General features: G+C 50.9%; 5 protein-coding genes and 1 pseudogene across 6 annotated transcripts; all 6 read right to left on the bottom strand.

Annotated features, from left to right (window-relative positions):
* Positions 1–288: 288 nt before the first annotated feature.
* On the bottom strand, positions 289–2826 carry TEOVI_000134900 (uncharacterized protein; the record flags this gene model as incomplete). Its single annotated transcript, XM_067224584.1, has 1 exon — positions 289–2826. The coding sequence occupies one exon, from the start codon at positions 2824–2826 to the stop codon at positions 289–291; it is 2538 nt and encodes an 845-aa protein (XP_067080685.1).
* A 408-nt stretch (positions 2827–3234) lies between these two features.
* TEOVI_000134800 (uncharacterized protein) lies at positions 3235–3984 on the bottom strand (the record flags this gene model as incomplete). The annotated part of the gene is made up of 1 exon (XM_067224583.1): positions 3235–3984. The coding sequence occupies one exon, from the start codon at positions 3982–3984 to the stop codon at positions 3235–3237; it is 750 nt and encodes a 249-aa protein (XP_067080684.1).
* Positions 3985–4298: 314 nt separating this feature from the next.
* TEOVI_000134700 (SET domain containing protein, putative) lies at positions 4299–7232 on the bottom strand (the record flags this gene model as incomplete). The annotated part of the gene is made up of 1 exon (XM_067224582.1): positions 4299–7232. The coding sequence occupies one exon, from the start codon at positions 7230–7232 to the stop codon at positions 4299–4301; it is 2934 nt and encodes a 977-aa protein (XP_067080683.1).
* A 778-nt stretch (positions 7233–8010) lies between these two features.
* Positions 8011–12681, bottom strand: TEOVI_000134600:pseudogene (annotated as a pseudogene). The gene has a single exon. A coding segment is annotated over exon 1 (4671 nt).
* Positions 12682–15004: 2323 nt separating this feature from the next.
* Positions 15005–15685, bottom strand: TEOVI_000134500 (uncharacterized protein; the record flags this gene model as incomplete). Its single annotated transcript, XM_067224581.1, has 1 exon — positions 15005–15685. The coding sequence occupies one exon, from the start codon at positions 15683–15685 to the stop codon at positions 15005–15007; it is 681 nt and encodes a 226-aa protein (XP_067080682.1).
* Positions 15686–16297: 612 nt separating this feature from the next.
* TEOVI_000134400 (HIRA-interacting protein 5, putative) lies at positions 16298–17311 on the bottom strand (the record flags this gene model as incomplete). The annotated part of the gene is made up of 1 exon (XM_067224580.1): positions 16298–17311. One exon carries the CDS (start codon positions 17309–17311, stop codon positions 16298–16300), a length of 1014 nt encoding a protein of 337 aa, XP_067080681.1.
* Between the last annotated feature and the right edge of the window lie 201 nt (positions 17312–17512).

The following is a 17512-nucleotide window of genomic DNA, read 5'->3' as shown; positions in this document are numbered from 1 at the left end:
GGGGGGGGGGGGGGAACACCAGTCGAAAGCCGCTTTTGTCGTGGAAAGAAAGCGACGTACGACCAAAAGAAACAGCACCGTTTTGATCCTCCAACCGCGCACAGTTCCGTGGTGCCTAATTTTCCTGTGACATCCTTCGACCTGGGTAGAGGTTATAAGTGAAAAAGTTAGTGCCATTTAGATAGGGACGCACCATCACACCAATCCAGTGCCGCAAATTCATGCTTGTGAAGGGCTCTTTCGACAACCGGTTTTTTTTAGCCCAACTCCACACACCCCGCCTTCATGTTAGCTTCTGGCAGTGAGTCTGACAATATCAACCGGAGTGCAGACATCAATGTCGCATAATTTAGATTGCACTTCTTTCCATTTTTTCATCTTCATTGCAGTGGTTACCTTTCCCCGCTTCGTCTTGCCAGGTACTGTTGTCCGACCTCCTTTGCATGACGTGGGAACTTCTCGCAGATACGGTAGTAAGGCAAGAAGACCATTGTTACTGCACACGAAACAACACTCAGTATTTTTGCTGTTGGGATCCTCCACACTGCCCTCATTCACAACATCCCCACGTTGACTGCTTCTAGAGCCACTCACCGCCCGCCTGCAATGATCAGAAATTAGAGACTTCCAGCCAGCGTGGTCCCAAACCCACGCGTAGGCAAGGCAACAACCAAAACGCATAGAAAAAAATGGGGCTGTAGCAATGGTGCCGATGCGCGTAAGCTCCGGAATGGTGACGCACAGAGTTGCACCACTCTCTTCCTGATCCTTCGGTTTCAAAAGCAAAAGTGCACCTCCCACTTCCTGATGTTGCCGCCCCCCTCTTGCCGAAAATTTCAAAAGGACACGTTGGTGGGCATTGGAGGGCGAATGGTACAGACGTGCCACCCCCGAATTGCGCCAGACATTCCGTGCACTTTCCCTGCCGAACAACGCGTAGCACCCGGAGAGTAGTTGCAAAGTTTCTCGTTCCTCTTCGCCGATCGCCCGTGCGGAGTATGCGTAACCATTACTCCTGCATAGCCCCACGGTCCCGGCAACCTCTTCAGAATCGTCACACCATTGCCTCCACGTGGCCGCAACTGGTGACACGACACTGGAGAACAAATGCCTCGAAAGCTGGAAGTGGCAGGCGCGGTACGACCACGTGTTGCACGTCCTACTACTACCAAGGGCGTCAGCATTACGAATGCGGCGTACAGAAACCGCAAGTACTGTCACCACACATTGGTGGATGGGAAAACTGGTACAGTCAACAATGTCCGTAAATGGCGGAAACGATGGGAAAGTAAACACCTTGACGCCTCCTAACGCCCTTTTTGTTGGCGTCAGGGATGATGACTTAGTTGAAAGAAAAACATTTGAATTTTCAGCCTCCAAAAACTCGCTACTCTCGCTCTTCCCAGCTGTTGCAGAGTGCCATCTCATCATTGCCTTGTCTACTCGCTGCCGCACCCATGAATGGCTGGGCAGAACCGCTTTTTCACCACATTCCTGTGCGGCTGCCCCAGCACAACACCAGACCTCTAACATGGAACTCAGAAAACCCACCGCCGGGCATGGATTCCAGTGCGAAATGAGACAGAAGCTGAGGTGTCGCCGCGCTTGTGGGCCGAAATACACTGGACAAGGCGCAATCAAGTAGTATGTATCTCCTCTTCCCACTTTTCCATCGCGCACAAGCACCAGTGTCACAGCAACTACAGGGTTTGATTGTACCGTGCAAGCATCCTGTGGGAACGGGTAACCAGCGGCTTTGGCGGCGGCAGACCACACGTAGCCGTAGTAGACACTACAGCCGTTGGTTTGCCATGTTCCGCCGGTGGGATCCGGGGTTGTTTTGCTAAGGCGAAAACTTTTAGTGTAACCCATGGCCGGCGGGTTTTCATTCGTACGCATTATTAGTAGATTCATTAGCTCCTCTGGCGAAAAACGCCTCTCCATGTTCAGCTGCTGCAGGCGCCACACGCACATGTGAGACCTTTCAGCAACGAAGCACATGGGTGGTGGGACAGCCGTTAACTTGCCCCTGTGCTGTCTCACAACTTTTGAAGTCATCTGTGAGGAAACAAAAGTGGGCAATCTCGCGACCCAACGCTGTAATATTCGGTGTTGCTTCCTCTGACATTTAAGGGGCACGGCGATTCTCAGTGTGACGGTGCAGGAAGGCGTACCTCTACCGCTGCCTCCACCTACAATGGCCAGATCGGGTTCTGGGTTTGGACAGGGGGAGACCTTTGCCTTTTCCACACAGTAATGAAACCGCCGACGCATGTACCAATGGGATGGTAGCCATAAAATCGAAGTTCTACCGGGGACAGCTCCTGTGAGAATGGTTCCATGATTAGGCATCGCGCAGTTGCAGAGTGGTTTCTGATACTTACCATACCGTAACGCAAAAATACGGCGCAACAACCGCCGACGAGTAGTGGGGCGACGCCTCAAAGCCACTCTTCGCCTTCTTCTCAACAGTGAACACCATTGTGAATACGTGAATAACCGTTTCTTGGGCTTTTTAGTGCATGCACTGAGCATGATAGCTTCCCTTGTGCTTTGCCGCCGGGGATCACGAGAAGCATGCCGCATTCTGTCGTGCATATGCCGCTTCATGTTGCACAGTGGCACGTTTGAGGACGATGGTCGGCGGTGAAGAGGAACTGCCGGGCGCTTAGGAAGGCCACAGCTGCTTCCCTGCTCTCCTGTATCATCAACGTCAGCACCTCCTCTGCTATCGACGCCATCATCACGTGGCCTTTTTCGGAAGAGTAACGTGGAAAAAGCTGCCACTTCCTCCACTCTGTTTTTCAGCAACTCTGCAACATTCATCGCTGCTGCTGCCTTTTGACCTTGTTAATGTCACGGTAAAAGTTAATTTTCCTCCCGCTTTTTACACCTTTTTTTTCTCTCAGAATAAGTATTTTATGTACGGCACTTCTGCACGCCTCTGAGTAGCCTTATTGCCAGTCGTCGGACGAAAAAGGCGTTTCCTTGGTCTTACAGCATGTGGCTAGAGCCACGTTTTACGCAACACAAAAGTGCTCCTTCTAAATATGTAATACGCACCCAAAATCATTAAGAAAGAGAATGCAGAAAAAGCAGATTCATCGTGTGTTTTACAAATGTTCGATCAATGCTGCATGCCAGTTTTCACGCTTTATATATACGTGCCTGTTTGCGGGAGAGATATATGAGGCTCACGACCTTCCGAGACGAAGGAACACGGAACTTTATTTTTCACGATAAAGGTGGAAGACCATTTTCTTCCCACTGATGTAGTGCCTCCACCATCTCGGCCCGCCGAGGTAGCGCTAAAAACCTTCCAGGCTCTGTTACTATGTACTCGGTGGGAAGAAGGTTTAATTTTTCCTCAAAATGTTCCCTCACATTTTGCAGGCACTGACGCTCAAACTCGCGACTCCAATGTGGTCGACCCTCACCTCCCTCCTTCATATGTTGTTCCCCTTCCGTTGTCTTCCCCCGCGGCAATAAAAGGTGCGAGGTATACTCCAAGCACCTAAGTAGTCCAGCGTACCCGATCGCCTCAAGTTTGTCCGCATCACTAACAATATCACGAACACGCAGCCATTCGGTTGGAAGCACCGAGGTAAACCAACGTTTGCCACGTTGTTTTTCTGCAGAGAAGGACACTGCCTCTATGGTTTGCAGCGCGTAGGCATGTGACTCAGCCGTTTCAATGGTTGCGTTTCGTTCCTCTTTAATAAACGCCTCAACACGGTGCCTTAACGTACCGTCGGAGTCGTATTTGTGATCTGCTACGTCGTGTAGCATAGCCACGAGGATGACCCTGGAGAGAGTTGTATGCATATCTGTTGCTGCTACTTGGTTCTGCATGCACAGTATCAGTATAGCGCTCTCAGTAACCTTTTCCATGTGCGCCAGGCCGTGTGAGCTGTCACGGCCTGCGCAAGCCACTCTCACAAACTCCCTGCAGCGTTCCCACAGATGATAGTGTTGGGCCTGCATTTGTTTATGCTGTGCTAAATTTTCTGTGCGGAACCGCAGCGGCTTTGAAAAATCCGGAACAAGGCAGAAAACTCAGCTGCCCAATATTCGTGGCTGAAGGAAACACCAATTTTAGAAGGAGGTGTATGATCGCGGGAAACCTTGCAGTTTGTAGCCGCCAGGGCCCTCTACAGCCACCAACAAACAGGAATAGAAAAAAAAAGTTGAGGCTCCAAAAGTGAAGCAGAACGAGCGAATACGAAGGACAAAACGGGATAATAAAATAAATCGTGCGATATGTCGATTGTCACGCCGAAAAAATTAACGTATAGGGCCTACAGCCCCACACTGGCTTCTTGCGACGCATCGTACACGAGCGACAGTAAAGTCATATGGTCTATGCTCTCTATTCCACACATGAGTAACTCCACGGCGTACTCCTCAAGGAAGCTACTGAGAAGTTCTCTTTGAGTGCACCCTTCGTGCTTCCAACCAACGGTTGTGTAAAACTCCTGGAAGGAGTGTACAATGCATTCACGAATCATGCCGTCTCTCAAAAACGGCAAAGACAGCGTGGCTGCACACTCACGCACACCACCACAGCAGCCATGATCATGTTTTTCAGTGGTGTGACTGCTATCAGCGCTTTCAGCGAAATGACGACTCCGCGCAAGGGCATACTGGAGCCGAACCCCCGTTAGCAGTGGATGGTTTGGTGGTAGAATCTGTCGCAAGTCTTCAAGCAGTTCCTCGCAAAGCAGCAGAAGCATATGACTGTCGTGGGTTGTCAACTGGGAGCGAAGAGATAGCGCCAAACACTCCAGCCTTGTCTGCAGGCGGATATAATGTGTTGTGGGTAGCGCACAGGCAAACGAGTCTAAGTCCATCAGGCGTCGCAAAGCCGTTTGCGCTAGTCGATCTTCTCCCGCGCCATTATCATCGTCATCACTCCCTTCCTCCATCCCGTCAACCTCAATCCCCTGTACCTCCTCACTCGATCCAACTGTACCGGCTTCAACCTCAACCTCGCAAGCACTCGCGCCAACGCCCCCAAACGTGCTAGTACTTTCAAATTCTTCACATGCTTTGTCCACTGCGTTTGCATATCCTTGCAGGATACGTCTCGAGAGCGACTCGTAAGTGTCTGAATCTGCTCGTGAACAGTCGCTAGCATGCTCGTAGGACCGCTGACCCTTGGGAAGCGAAAGGTCCACCAATACGCAAGGATACGTGTGAACCCCCCTTGTGGGTTGCCGACCCGCACTACCTTGATACTTATCACAATTTTTTTGTGCATCCTCGGGGTCATATATTAGCTGCCTGCACTCAGGACATATAACACCCTCCAAAAGCGCGGTGCTTGACTTGCAGAAAGAGCAGCAGCAACAGAAACCGTTTTGCTCGTCCTTTAGAGTTTTCGGAATTAGTACTGAGGAAAGATACGATACAGTAATTTCCTCACCGGGCTCAATGTCGCGGAGGGCAATAACACAGACATCACCCTTCCCCTCTCCGAAGGAGCTGCTGCCTTGTGATTCTTCGCTGCACAGGGGCAAAATTATGGCATTAGGCTTACAGCTGTGGTTGATCAACGAAACCAACGGAAGGAGGGCGCGGCATGGGGTAAGCACTTCGGCCTTCGGAGTGGCTCTGAAATCTTGTGGTGCTTCAAGCGGAACAGAACACCGTCGCCAGCAGCACATGAGGTCGGCTAGATCACGTGCAATGGCTGCCTCATAGTCCACATTTTCCCTTCCCGCGCCTTGAGTTGGGTGCATCCCACTTTCACCCGAGAAAGGCATCATTGCAAGTAAGTGTAACGCCGAATGCATATCAGGTGCCTCAACAGGGTCACCGAGGAGCTTCCCAACTCGCAAAGCTTTGACAATGGAGGAGGTTGCTAACTCATCCTTATGGACGAAGCCCCCGCGAAGAAACAGTTCTAAGGCCCCGTTCACCACGGCAGCATTTTCACCGTCCGGGGCCTCCACAATGTCAGTGACCCGCTCCTGCTTCCGCTTTTGTGGTGACACTTGGCCAACAAGCAGCAGCGACCTGTCCTTCACAACTACTGCGCCCTCCATGATATGGTTTGTAGCAATAAGCCCAACACCGTGTTTGATGCGCCACCTGTTGCTGCTCGGTTCAACAGACGGATGCAGCAAGGGTGTACAAGCACTGTGCGGGGTATCACCTTCCCCATCCGACGATAGCCCCACACCAAACATTGCCAAACGAATTCGGCGAGTCAAATCGTCACACGGCGCGTTGAATTGTGCAACCGCTATTTGCGCAGCCGTAAGGGCATCGATAAGGCAGCGCATGGAGGTTGAGAGACCCTCGCGGCTTATCCACAAAAGCTTGTGGCAACCATTCACACCCCCGCTCACCACAGTTTTGCCATCAGTTGCGTTCTGGTAGCTCCCCGGTACTCCCTTCACAAAAGACAAGTGCGAAAACAGTCGGGCCTGTTGCAGTTGGATGTCAGCCTTGCCAATATAAAGCCTTCGCAGCTCATCGTACCCTGCCGGAATGCGGCGAGAAAAGAGGTCGACGGTGGAATTAAGTTCATTCAAAAAAGCAGTGACTGTTTCCGCGTCGTGCAACTGGCGTTTGCACTCTGAACTTTGTGGTGCTGTGGTGGACAAGAAAAGGTCTTCAAAAAGCAACCATCCATCATCATTGTCAGAGCACATGGACGATGTAGCCTCCGCCTTTGGTGGGGTCATAGCGCTCACGGTTTCGGGCATCCACCACCACTCTGTCATAGGCAGCATGTCGTAGAGGCCGCCACTGCACAAATCAGGTTTGTAATCTGAAGTAAGCGTTACGTGAGCCTCGCACCAACGCCACGCGCGGGAAGCGGCGTAGACGCGGCGCCACCGACAGTGTAGAGTGCTCAGCGCACTGCACGTCTTGTCGGTGTTCGCTGCTCGCATCAGAGTTTCAATGATATCCACCTCTTCCTTTTCTATTCTTACTCTAGTAGCCGCATGAATTTCGTGCTGCGTGAAAGACTCAAGAATACTAATCACTGTCCGCATGAGTAGCTCGCCCGCATGCGTGAAGAGCTGGAAGGCCTGCTCCTCATCCCTACCGCTTCCGCTCTCGACGCCCAGCGTGCCCCATTCTCCTTTACGGTGCGCCTGCTCTGCTATTTCGTGCAGTTTTCGGCCAACGATGGTGAGGGATTCCGCGTCGTGCCCGCACTCTTTCAGACGTTTCCTCAGCGATTCAAGGTCTCGTGACTTGTCTTCCACCCATGACATCCCAGGTGGGTTGGCAACTACCCTGACATCAAACATTACAAGAAGCCCCACGGACGGCGGGGGCATGTGGAAGAAGATAAAAGAGGGGGAGAAAGTAGAGACTTTGCATGAGATCCGAATACATTTTACCCTTCGCAGGCAGCGAAGAGCAATAATAGTGACAACAATAACAACAACAACCGTTGATATTATATATATATATATAGAGTGCTCTGTTTAAAATCCTTTCCACCACTATTTGCCCCTGCCTTTGCAACTCTCAGAAGGTTAACTCCCCTTCAAGGGCGCACAGAACTTGCCCTCGTCAGCACCCGTGATCACTACATCGGGCTAAGGGAAAGTGGAAAAAAAGGTATCTGCAAAGAAACATCAAAAAGCAACAGGAGACCATTTAGACAAAAACTAGGATGAAGGTAATTGTGCAAAATACCACGGAGACCTCCCCAAGTTGGTGGTGAATTAGGTTGAAGAAGGGAGAAGGTCCCCGAGGTAAGAGGAAATGTTATAAACTGAGTGTGAATTCGTGTCTCTTACAATAACAAGCCCTCCGATGGGAGCTCTTCGGTAGGTGTCCGTCTAATAGTAGAAAACTATTTGGAAATAATGTGATAGCCCCCTTAGAAATTATCCACAAGCACTTTCTCGTCGTGAAAAGCGGCTTCCAACCCGATCAAAATACTTTTGATATTAACAAGCAGAAATCCCGTTATTCGTGCAAGAGTTAACGGGGTTTCTCGTTTCCTTTCAATGCCATGAAGAAGTGCAACCCTCTTATATCTCACGCCCGCTCCCCCGGGGGAGTGGCGACACTGTCGCGAAAACGGGAAATGGTATCCTCATGAGTGCGCTCCTCCGTCTCTGTTGATCCCGCATGCCCCATCCCATCATCTTCTACAAGAGCCACGTCGATATCTGAGGACGTTGCGTGCATCCTGGAAAATACAATCGCTGCAATAGCAAATATTACAACCACACCGATAAAAGAACAGACCACGAAAACTTGAGAGTTTTTACCCCAAACTGATCGGTGCACGGGGTCCTCTGTCCATCCCCCAACAAAAGCACCTCCTCCCACGACGAGGTACCCCGCCTCCTGCCGTTCTCCCCATTCATCTTCCGAGAATCTAGTTTCAATGCCAATAGGATATATTTCCTCCCCTTTGCTCTGCAGTACCTTAAGTGTGCAGGTGATGGTGCTCGCACTCGCGCTCAGTACATCACACAAGACGGCTGCATCTGATGTATCATCTCCAACAATTACCCGGTTGTATTCAGCGCCAACTGGGTTGAAGTTATTGCCATGTAGTGTCAACTTGGTGTCATTCACACACCACGCGCTGATAGAGGCGCAGGATCCCGTCACGTATTCCACCGACGGTGGAGATGGGTGAACCTGGAGCGTTGTGAAGGAACCACTGGAAAACGGCACGGCTTTACCCCCGCTTGAAACCACGGCCGTCCAGTTGCACGCCAGAGGGGTATTCACGTGTACCTCACACGTTAGAAGTTCCTCTGTTATGCTCAGCACGGAACAAAATGGTTTCGTGCAATCCGGTCTGGGTGTTCCCGAGGACGTAAAGTTAACAGCGTATCCCTTCCGGGGATCAAACCGTCCGTAGAATTGAGCCACGACACCGTCACGCACCATCCGCGGTCGAATGGCCGCCACAATATCGTCCGCCGGCGCCGGTGGAAGCGTCACTGTGATATTTATAGGAAACCCCACAACCTTTGACGATTCAACACGCACTGTTGCAGCTGTATACGGTGGCAGGGAACACGAAAGACAGACACACAGACAACTGATGCTACCGTTGTAGCCGTATAAATCCTGGGTAAAGGGGAAAGACACGTTAGAGTATATGACAGCAACGCCATCGGTGCTGCGGGAAAACTCTTGATGGCATTTGTGTGTGCCACAGTCAGCTGGGGAGTTAGGGTTGCCTGTTGGGATCAAAACGGCGTCACCGAGTTCCAGTGCACTTCCCTCTGCCTTAAATGCAGATGCTTGCGTTCCCACCACCTCCTTTGGTGTTATCGACAGAGTGCGATACTCCAAACGAGTTGCAGCAAGCGTGCCGGTCATGTTAGGGTTGTAGGCTATCATGTAGAATGACCCAATATTGAGGGGAGGGACAACCACCGCGTTCTTCTGAGCAACTGGGAGCACACCAGAAAAACTCAATGATGGCCTCTGAATCTTGGCGTATTCTCCTTGCAAAAATCTTTCCACCATCGACTCGTCGGTGTCAGTGCGTAAAAGAGAAAAATACCACCCATCCTTCACACCTTTCACAGAGAGGCTGCATGGGGAATAGGCCAGGCAAGCAACCCGGTTGACCAGTATCTCTGAACTCCCATTTGGCAAGGCGGTTGCTTTCCCCCTCGTGAGTAGGCTCCAGGACTCTCGTACGAAAGTCAATCCACCAGTACGATACCTAGCGTCGTTTTTAGTGCTGCTTGCCGGAACACCTCCTTGTAAATCACCTACGATGGGTGTGGACCGTGTGACTCCTTCTGGCATCTTCACGACGACACGGTCGGGGGCCGGGGGGAAGTCGTACGTATAACCAACCCTGCCGCGTGCACGGTTGGGCGGGATGACGCTTAGCCACATAGGTGGCGCTGGAGTGCCGCCGCAACATGCCACAGCCAGCTGGCCTAGGTGGCGATTGTGGGGGTCCTTCGCTGGACTCCACCTTCCATCGTCCTTACGCCACGCATGGCAGAGCAGTGTTTTGTTGCCGCGTTTTACGGTAATTTGGGCCCACCCATTTTCTGCGGAATTTACAGGAACCCAGAAGGATTTTTGTGGGGTGGATGCTGCCTCTCTCGGGGCGACGCCGAGTGGGCATATCTCGGATAGTGAGCAAAGTTGCATACCGTTTTTCTTCCTGCAAGTGTTCTGTGCACTCTCCCACGTTATTTTACCCCGTGCAGCATGAAAGACACGTGATTTACCCGTCGTGTTCAATTTTAGTATTAATCGATTCCAGCCCCTCGCCAACCTAACCTGGTAAAGATAGTGCCCTACGGAAGACGATGAGGACGAACCAACGAATAGACCATCCACCCACAATCCATGATCTGCATGGGAAGCCACACGTATCCCCACTTTCATCTCCTCCGCTGCGTACAGCGCAAGTGCCCTATACTGGTTGAAGCTTCCACAAATACTCTCGCCCCTCCAGAGACCATTTGTACTTCTCTCCGCCACCCACTCGTACTGGCGCCTCTCACCAAGCACCCAGACACTCTCCGTAGATAGGATCATGGAGCTAGGGCGCGAATCCAAAGGAAAGTCTGTCAGCTGAGCACTAGGCGACATTTCGGCCTCCAGATCGTGTGGAATTGCTCCTACAGTCGATTCTTTCTTAACAAGTCTCATCAGAGTCAGCACCGGTGCTTCCGCCTGCACGGGAGTGAGGTAAGGCGGAAGATCGTTACCGAGTGCGTTGACACCCTTAACCTCGCAGCTTCCAAGGTGGATTTTAAATGAAAGGAACCAAGAATGACCATTGATAGCAACGGTGCGGAGAATAATTGAATGCCACCCCGGTGACAGGTAAGTTGTAACACTCTCTTGCTTTCTTTCCGTACCATTTCCTCGGGAATAAGCAGGCGTGCTGTCCAAAAATAAGTCCGTTTCACCTTCAGTGACAAAAGTCCAGCAAACCGACGCGAAGCTGTTACGGCCGTTGTGAAGGGAAAAGGCAATGTATGACACAGCCGACCCTTTCCCTTTGTGGAGATTCACTCCATACACCGGTATTTTCCCGTCGGGGGATGTTAGTGTTGTCCACGTAAGGTTTCCTACCTTTCTCCCAGGCTGGGGAAAAACTCGCAGCACATCAACAACACTCCCATCGAAACCACCGTAAACGAAGTCTACCCACTCTTTTCCAAGATGGAGAAATTTGGAAACGTGTAGGTCGTCCATCAGCTCATAAGCTGCGCCTTCCATACGCGGTACACCCCTGAGAGAGTAGCCAACAGCAGTGCCAACAACACGCATCCAAAACTTGGATGTAGCGAGCAACTCAGTTCGGTTATTGACACTATATTGATCAAAAAACAACTTGATAAACACCTGGTGGAAGCCTTCAGTTAGAGAGACGTCAAACGAACTTTCATTCGATGGGTCGGCACTCCGTGGAGTGAAGCGTTTACCGTCGACATACACCACCGCTGTGGCATCGAAACCATATCGCACAGTGACACGCTGGGTCGCAGCACTATAAAGAGAAAAAGCGTAGAATTGCAAACTTCTGTGCGGCACCTTCGCTACAAACACACCATCGTCTGCGGCCAACTCCCGCCACACATCCTGCAAGAAGTGCTCGCTGTCAATGCGCACCATACTCCTGCTGCCGACCTGCGGTCGAATTTGTGCCTCACCGCCAACGACAGTGGGAGCGAACCAATCCCTTTCGAGGGCAGTTGATCTTTCCACTGCACGTATTGCCGTGCCCGCTTCACCAAAATGCAGCAGACGCGGGACAAGTGCGTCAGGGTATGCTGACACGTCGGCTGGAAGCCGCCCAACAACATTCAAAACAGCTTTCAGTATTTTCGCGTTCGCGGTTTCAGGCCCATTCACAACTTCCACGACAATTACATACTCCCTAGCACCTTCCGCTGGGGGGCCGGCGTAATGTGTATAACGACCTGTTGGGCTCTCCGCGATGGTGGTGTTACCGTTTGCTGTGATACGGAACGTCACATTTCCTTGATACGGCTCGCTGTGTCTGTTCCACACGTTCACTTCAAATACAACTGGACCATTGACAACCGCAACGGTTGGTTTGAACCTCCAAGCGAGGTACAACGCCGGTTTTGTTGGAACGAACACTAGTCGATAGGGCCGCCCCCATGCTGCAGGCTCACCAGGCGTCAAAGCGCAGCACCCGCCGGTATGACTCGTATCATCGTTGTTATCTCCCCAGAACGAGAGCGTCCTCCCACCACTTTCCTCCGTGTATCCTTCACCTGAGCCACCAAGGACACCGGTGTCTAGCGGTTCGGACACCACGCGTGTGTAACCATCCCATGCGGGATCACGCGGGTCTCGCGGGGCGTACACGTAGTTCCGCGTGGCGTTCATGTTAGTGAGGAGGTTGCACAAGGTGACCCCAGGAAGGGGAATGAGGTGATCCGCAAATGAGCCCATCTCGACAATCAAGACGTAGTTGTGTCCATGATAATCATACTCGACACATGGTTTCATGTAGTTCTTACCTCCATCGAATCCGTTTTGAATATCACCTGTGGTGATTCTGCGGGTACCGTCCAGGTTACCAACTACAACCCCATTTTCGGCAGCTGAAGCAAGTACGGGCAAAACCGTAAACACAACAATAATGGCTAAAACATTTAAAAAAGTGCCTGGGGGGCTTAGTGCCATGAAGAATGCATTTCCCCTCCTCCTTTTTGCGCAAGCACACTTCATACTCGTGGCGGAGTACAGGTCTCCCTCCTCACGTTAGTGCGCTTCCCTTTCCACGCACCACCTTCTGCACCGCAGACAACTCACGCCGCGATTCGACAGCTGTGCTGCTCGCTCGGCGTAGGGAACGAGCGGCAGAGTTTTTTCAAACCCGATAAATATAAAATATTTATTTCGGTGCCTTCTCTCCCTTTCAAATGGTAAACCCGTCACTTTATCGACAAAACAAAGGCGCCGTTCCTCTGTCTGTAGCGCCACCTCCTGAGGCGCCTGTACCTTTAGTTCCCGATACGTGTAAGGGTCTCCCTTTAAAAAAAAAAATACAGTCGAAGCGGCTAACTGACTTCCAGTTAAAACAAACTGGATACGACAAACTCGAGTGAGTTTGTTATGCGCACATCCGTGTGTGTTGTGAGGATAAAAGGGGGTTAAAGCAAGCAAAGATCGGGGGAAAGAGGAAAGAAATGGCTCTGGCGCAAGGAGAACTAAGTGTTTCGCGCGTTGTTAGGGAAACATCCCAGTGAAGAAATGAAAAAAAAACAAAACGTTTCCGTGTGCGTAGCGCAGGTCCCATGTAACGCCTGCCTTACCCCACATCATGTATCTCGACTAACCTTTTTCCAATGGAAAATATAAGCAAGACGTTATCCGAATGATCGTGTCCTGACACCGGCTACCGGGTGTTGCTTTAGGGAGGCAGTGGCCACCGGCAATTCTTTTCACGCAACACGAAGGGTGAAGTTCTTCCAGTTACTCTGGCAGAAGGAGCTAACACCGCGTGCAACTTTATCTCCATTTCCGTCCCCTTCCAGTTACGATCCCCAGGAGCCACCAATCAAGGAATACTTCGGTCCCCACAGGGAAGTCGTTGAATGATGTTATCGTGAACGGTGCCACCTACTTGTCTTTTACCAAAAGACGAGACCGCCGAGGTATAGGGGGAAAGGTTCTAGTTTCCTTACTTGCATTCCTAGTTCCTTCTATCCTTATCAGTATGCAGTAAAGGCAAACCCCCTAAAATGGGAAAAGAGAGCAAGAGCTCACAGCGGAATTGTGATGTAGACCTGCCAGAACACACACACACACATACATCGTGCACTATGCAGTAGAGTACTAAGTTGGTGTGTCCCCACCCTATGTTCCGCCTTACCGCTCAGTAAATACTGTGTTAATATATATGCTCTGTACGTTGATAGAACGTCGTTGTCAGGGGAGCGAGAAATAACGGACCACACCTCCGACTACCACCATCTACCTTACTTAGCACGGATGTTGCTTTAGTCTCATCTACCCTCCTCCCTTTCACCACTCAAACATCCGTACCCTATGGGCCCCTCACTGTTAATATCAGTATGCCACTAGTAAAAGCTCATCCCCTTCATCCCTCAACCTCGCACACTGCCGTTACCGAGCTATCGGAGCGGGAGACGGATCGTTGTCGCACGCAGTTGAATAACCATCCACGGGAGATTAGCTTGGTCGATACAACTGTAAGAAAATCGGGGGAGAAGCCTTCCACAAAGACCAAACAAACGATTCGAGGTAGCAACAGCCACACAGGGAACTCCAAAATTATCTCCGCTCGGATCTCGTATTATTTTCTCTTTAGCTTTCCTTCTTTTTACCCTGCATGTCCCATTCCACTCCATTTGCTTCCCTTCCTCCTTTATTATATATTTTTTTCACTTTCCCGTTCGATTGCTTCCCTCGCCCATTTTCGTCGGCATCAGCCTATTTAGACATGCAACTGCTGGAACGAAGGAGTGAAAAGAAAACCGAAAAAGACTGAAACGAAACAAGAAACAAAACAAAGGGGAAGGCACTGACCATCATCCCCCTTCTACCACACGCGCCAGCTTACTTACTGGCGAGAGTAAATCCCACATGCTGTGTAGCGTGCAGTCGATACTGCAAACAAGCTGTATTTTTGCTGGACGACCGAGGAAGGGGGGGATGAAGTGAGTGACTCTAAGAGAGTGATAGGGGGAAAAGAGTAAAAAAAAAACAACAACACCACAACCATCATCGCCGAGAGAAAAGAGGGGGTTGGAGAAAGAGTCATAGAGATAGCTCGGAATATGGGGCACAGGTTCAGAGAGCTCAACATGCGGTGGGAATGCGTTCTCAGCCCTTACGGAATGTCACGAAAGCGAAATTCTCACATGTTTCGTTCCAAGTGGAGCCCGTATTGGTAAGGATTCCCCTCCCGTTTCACCTTGCTCCCTTGCCCCCAAACTTCGACGTGCCACGCTTCCCCTTTCCTTCCTTCAATTACATGGCCTCTATAAACGAGAACGTCCTTCACTCCACTGCGATTCATATCTCCTCAACGAATCAGCCTATACATCTGCGCGATGTCATCCTCGTCAGAGTCTTCCTCATGTTCTTCACCATCCTCCACATTAAAGAAGTGATGATTAAGCCATTCTGGTATCAGTGACGAGTACTGTTCTCCGAAGAAGGTAACACTTCCAGGCCCTACCACCTCCAATTGCACAAAACCATCCACATCAAATCGTATGTCCACATTGCTGCACAAGTCACTCATGCGGGGAAGCACCACGGTGTACACTCCACCAAGCCGCACCTGCTCAAGCTGGAAAAGATTGTCAGCGCCGATTGTTCTCTTGCTGCTGCCCTCACTTTCGAGATTGAGGGGCCCCGCAACTGTGCCACAGTTTCCGGGAAAACCCCACGGAAAGCACGCAACCGTGTGGCTCTCCATCTTCCCTGAAGCACAAAGTGTCGTGAGGTTTGCAAGGGTTAACTGACGCAACGCGGCATCACCGTATGTCTTAACTCTTGAGGAGAGCTTCTGCTTCCTTGTTTGTTGTTGCCTTTTCACGTACGATTCAACTTCCTCCACAGTAGGTGGTGTGAAGGCGATGTGGGTCACCCGCACAGAGCTCCGAACCTGCTGTGCTGCGCACTCTTCAAAAGAGTACGGCCTTTCCTCAAGGACCACAACGCGAAATGACGTCGCCGTTATTTCATCACGCTCTTCCATTCGTATAGTTAACTTCTCCCCTCCTTTGTTGATACGCCCTCGCTTGCCCACAGCCGAAGTGTACCTGGTTATACGCACCTTATCGTTGGTTTTTTCCCAACTGGGTATTTCGTGTCCTTCGGCTCGTCCCCTTCAGTATCTATTGCGTATATTGGTTGTTCAGTTGCTCCCCTACTACACCGCCGTAATGGGAGCAATAACTTCTTAGCGCAAAACAAGAATGACACGATGCGAACCGAATGCCGAAACCGTAAAGATGTTGTGAGGACGAAAAGCACTACTGTGGAAGCCTGGTCCTTTGAAATCAGCACGCGAGCAAAAGGAATGACAAGTGGAGAAAGAGATAAGAAATAACACAACGAAAAAAAATAGGGTGCTAAACAAACTGACGGAGGTGGCCAATAGTACGCAGTGCACTCAAACCACATTTCCACCCTTTTTCCTTTCACACGATGAAAGTGTCCGCATTACAAAATAAACACCATAAACTTAGTAGGTGGAGGCGAGCTGGCATCCCATACCACGGCAACAAACGTGCATGAGATTGTGTGCAACAACCCTTTTCAACAACATTTGCCTCGATGCTGTTAAATCAATAGGCAACGAAATTAGTTAGTCCTTGCCTTGCCGTTGCCTTTCATGCGAGCCCCCGCGCTCCACCTCCTCAACTTTCTGCACTTCTGGTACCCAGTGCCGTGTCGTCCGTTCAATCATATCCCTCAGAGTTGTCTTGCTGCTCCTACACTTACGGCACGCTCCCAGCATCTCAACCAGCATCACTGAATCCGCAAGCCCAACAAAGCGAATGTCACCACCGTCAGCTTGAAGCTGTGGTCTAATCGTGGTAGAGATAAGTTCTTTCAACACCACCACTACCTCAGAATCGCCATCCTGTGGGATGGTATCTGGATGCGGGTGAGGAGCATCTGCGTCGATATGAGCCCGACCACTGTACAGGTGATCCGTGAGAAGGGCGCTAACATGAAGCTTTAGCTCACTCCAATGTGTGCTGCGCACCAGATCACGCAGAGCGGCCTCATCCACTGAGTCTAGTGCAACCCCGCCCTGCGAACCTAGATTATCCTCGGTGTTTTCGCCGCCACCGTCCACACTTTCGTTAGGGTCATTGCGACCAGAAAGTGTTTTTACCTGCTCGCAGTTTTCTTCCATGGCGTCCATAACCTTCCGCTGGAGCGCCGCTGACCGTTCGGCCGTTTCTTCCGGTGTCGCGGTGGGATTACCGCCGAGTCTAACAGCGTACTGTCGCACTGCAGCCGCCGTGTCGTCATCGTCCACACGGCGCACCGTCACAAAATCCCTCCCAATGGTAACTTCCTCCACCATAGGGAGATTGTGGAGAATGTGCTTGGCAAGGGGCGATTGATGGCAGTTGTCAAAATCGAAACGAAGTGTATTTCCACTTTGTGGGAGAAATTCGACGCCTTTGACAAAAAACTTATAGCACGCTTCATTTGGCGTTTCGCGGAAGGAAACGAAGAAGCTCCTCTTGGAATCCACGTGTGCTTTGGGGGTTAGACATCCTCGAGTCAGCTCCTGCGCTATACGCGGGCAGCGGGCAACGTAGAAAGGACCAGCGCGGTAAAACAACCAGGAACCGACCCGCATCAATTATCACCCGCGCCCACACCCCTGAGAAAGAGCGAAGGGTAGGAAAAAGAATATGAAGAAGCGAACCTACAAATTTTAAAAGCACACAACTGTCCAGAGGTGAACCGCTCTTTCTCACGTAAAACAAAATGCGCATCGGCTTAAGGGCGAGTTATTCAGGGTGTCAGAGAGTAAACCGTATATGCACCTATTTGTAGC

Source organism: Trypanosoma equiperdum (genome assembly GCF_001457755.1).
Source record: "Trypanosoma equiperdum strain OVI genome assembly, contig: ctg_351, whole genome shotgun sequence".
Classification (NCBI taxonomy): domain Eukaryota; phylum Euglenozoa; class Kinetoplastea; order Trypanosomatida; family Trypanosomatidae; genus Trypanosoma; species Trypanosoma equiperdum.
The sequence above is the reverse complement of the archived record's forward strand: the minus strand, read 5'-3'. Positions and strand labels throughout refer to the sequence as shown.